A 3,480-nucleotide genomic window follows, 5' to 3' on the forward strand; every position below is an offset into this window, starting at 1 on the left:
TCCTTCTCATTTAATTCCTCAAAAATCTTGAGAATATGTGAGAATCATTAAGAGTTAAAACCAAAATTTTGAAAGAACAAGTGTAAATGAAACTTTTCCAAACTACAAACTACTACATTTCTCATCTCAAAATTGATGAAATAACAGTTATGAAGCAAGTTGTTTACAGGAGAAGAGAATGGAGGGCATATGGGGCATTAATAGTACAGGTGAAGGATGAAAAGGCACGTGGGGCATTAAAATGGAATCGACTGGTTCTAAAGTCAATGGGAGCATTTCAATAATGGTGCGAATTGATTCGAAAAAGCCATAAGAATTTTGCTTTGAAAACACAAGGATTCGAATTTCAATACAAAACAAACTATCAGACAGATCAATCTTCAAACATTTTCATGTAAGTTCGTCCATGAAAGGGTATAATGAATAATGATGAAGGCAGCACATTGGGAAATGGTATATTATTATTCACACAAAATCAACTTGAATCGGGTAAATGCCACCTCAATTTACAAAGTTTTCTTTACAGCAGAAGAAAATTGCAACGAGACCGTATAATTAAGACACCCCCTCCTTTGAGAAAAAAAAAAAAGGAAATAAATGAAAAAGGGGAAATTAAATTGAAGGAGCGAAAGAAAAATGTTCGAACTGTACAAAAAAGCTTAATTTACAGAGAATTGAGATGCTGTGAGTGCTGGCTGCTGATACTTCAATATGTTCTACAGATGATTCTATTTTCCATTGGGAGGTCTTGAAGTTTGAGCAGGGGGTGCAGCAAGAGCATAGGTTATTCTGGATGATGAATTCTCTATTAGACCAGCAACTCCGGCAGCAGCAGATTGGGCGTTTGATGGCAAGAAAAGATCATGCTTCTGATCTTTATAAGCACTCCAAACCTACAATAAGAAGCCAAAACATTGACAAAAAACCAAATACATTTAAGAACACCATGAAAGGAAGAAAGGTAAATGAAACCCATGTTTTAAAATGCCATGATCAAACCATCAGTTAATAATTACCTCCGAGGAATCCAAAATATCGTGCACTTTAGAACAATGGGCTCCTTCTGTGGCTAATGCATGCAACACCTGAACGAACACATGAAAAGAAGAATTATATACATAATAATGTTGCGTCAGAGGAATACTTACTGATGCGTGTATCATTTCTAAATTAGAAAGTCTTTTTCAGAAGTCTCAATGAAAAAGGAGCTCAGAACTAACAGTTTTATTCCAAAATCAGAATTAACAGTTGCAACAAAATCAGTTAAAATATTCTTCATGTTTCATGTTATATTCCAAAAATGGACCCAAAACTAGAAAATATTTCAATTCAGATTCCTCGAAATGAATTCAATTGAAAGATTGAAGTCTTCATCCTATTTTCTCAGAAATTTTCATAAAGAAAAATCACATATTCTGAGAAGTCCCTTCAAGAAAATCTTGTACTTAGAAAAGTCGCAAATAGATTGCAAACATTGTACCAAGGAAGATAGCAACAGCATCAGCAATTAAAAATAATATAACTACAATAGTCAACAACACGGAGGCATTCAGGACTACATACCTCTATTGCAAGCACCCTGCCAATAGAGGCTTCAGATTCGTTCCATTTCATTTGAGAGCAAAGTCCACTCCTTCCCCCAGCTCTCCAATCAAGAAGCCCAAGGAGTACTTGTACAAGGCCAACCCTTCATCATAATGCAAACAGAATGAATACAGAAAGATTATGAAAAACAAAGTTCCAACTGTGCTTCATATTTCTCTTTTCTTAAACGTATACATGCTACAATATTTCTGTTTATAACAGATCCAAACTAGCACTACCATTACAATTGTTGACAGTCCCAAATGTCATGGGATATTTAATATCCAAAATGAATCAAGGGGGTTTTGAGTCATTTGTCAACATCATGCCCAATCCATGAGGTTGGGCAACTCAAAGTTCTTCGGTACATGTAGATCAATAAAGATGTAGTCAGTAGTGACTAAAATAAGTTGCCATCAAACTTCTTGCCAAAAAAAGGCTGAGATGAACGACACACGTGTAGACTGTAGAACATTGTGGCAAGCACAGTCAATGCAACACTGTAGAACATTGTGGGCAATTACTTGACACATGCAGCATCTAATTAGGCATTAGAACGACACACGTGTAGACTCACATCAGACAAATTGCACATCGAGGGGACTCTTTTATCCTACATTTTAATACATGGAAGTACAATAGTTCAATTGATACTGATGGACTCCAATTTACAAATACCAAGGGGAAGGATAACAGGTCAGGATTGTCATGTGCTTAATCGAAGAAAGTTACTAAGGATGGTTAGTTGTAGACTGCAAATTCAGTCTTAGAAGGATGGCTGAGAGAAGTGCAGAAGAGGAGAGAAGAAAGAAGAAAGAGATCAGTTGTTGAGTGATCAGGAGATTATAAAAATCCCCCCCCCGGTATACTACTCCTTGTCTTCCTAATAACATTCAACTTTGGGTCCTATGAAGTTGGTAGCAGAGAGTAAATTGTTGGGGAATGATAGTGCCAACAAGATGATAGTGCTGTGGAGATAGGGTTGCAACTAATGCAAGAGATGAACTAGTCCATGGAGTGAAACGTGGAGGGTGGTTAAAGAAACGGAGAGAATGCTTTTCAAGTAATATTTGAGTATGAATGTGTGGGTGAAGGGAAAAGGAAAAGGACCAGTTAGAATAGCCAGAAATGATCTACCCAAGGACCCAGAAGGTGAAGAAATACGAGGTGAGAAGAAGGGTCGGAACAAGTCTTTATCTAGCCGAAGTTCTTCTAGCATAAGGCAATTATCAATTAGTGGATGGCCAGAAAAAGAAACTTTAGGGCTCTGTAGATTCTGCATGTCCAGCCACCCTGCTCCCACTATTCCTTTACTGCTATACTAGTCTTATTTTATTTCTTCAATGATAAATTTCTGTTTCCTGGAAATATATATATTATATACACACACACCGTATGGTGTTTAAAATATCTGATAATACTAATATAGAAAGTCAAAGTGTGCAGCAAATGTATCATCTAACAGTTTTTTCCACTGAGCACAACGTTAGGAGTCCTGAAGTAAATGATAATGTGCTAAATAAGATACTCACTTAAGCCCTTGGGCAACAAGAGCATCCCTGGCTCGATTTCCAGCAACCACAACACGCTTTAGGGTTTCAAGTGCGAGTATGCTTCCACCATTCCATCCTATAGCTTTCATTAGAAGAGGAACAACCTAGAACAAGATGAGTGCCAGTCAGATAGTACGAATTGATGAGACCAAAGCAAAATAAAGATAGATACTAACAAGCCATTCCAGTGTGCAGAGAACTGCAAACCCTTATGGTTCAACATGAACCAAGAGTGAGAAAAGCATGTTAACAGCTTTTTTTAATCAAAACTAACATCCCACAAATGCCATGTATTAATAAACTTCTTTTTTTTTTTTTTTTTTTTCAGGGTGTTGAATAAATA

General features: G+C 36.7%; 1 protein-coding gene across 1 annotated transcript in view; it reads right to left on the bottom strand.

Annotated features, from left to right (window-relative positions):
- Positions 1-443: 443 nt before the first annotated feature.
- The window catches only part of LOC111461830 (dnaJ homolog subfamily C GRV2), an 18,591-nt gene continuing 15,554 nt past the window's right edge, over positions 444-3,480 (bottom strand). Inside the window, exons 19-22 of the mRNA XM_023105518.1 lie at positions 3,117-3,241; positions 1,564-1,687; positions 1,017-1,085; positions 444-893 (exon numbers count right to left, since the gene is read on the bottom strand). Of these exons, the coding sequence (XP_022961286.1) occupies positions 729-893; positions 1,017-1,085; positions 1,564-1,687; positions 3,117-3,241 (483 nt within the window). The 3' untranslated portion in view covers positions 444-728. The remainder of the gene's footprint in view (positions 894-1,016; positions 1,086-1,563; positions 1,688-3,116; positions 3,242-3,480) is intronic.

The sequence above is a fragment of the Cucurbita moschata genome, unplaced genomic scaffold, assembly GCF_002738365.1.
Source record: "Cucurbita moschata cultivar Rifu unplaced genomic scaffold, Cmos_1.0 Cmo_Scf00025, whole genome shotgun sequence".
Classification (NCBI taxonomy): Eukaryota; Viridiplantae; Streptophyta; class Magnoliopsida; order Cucurbitales; family Cucurbitaceae; genus Cucurbita; species Cucurbita moschata.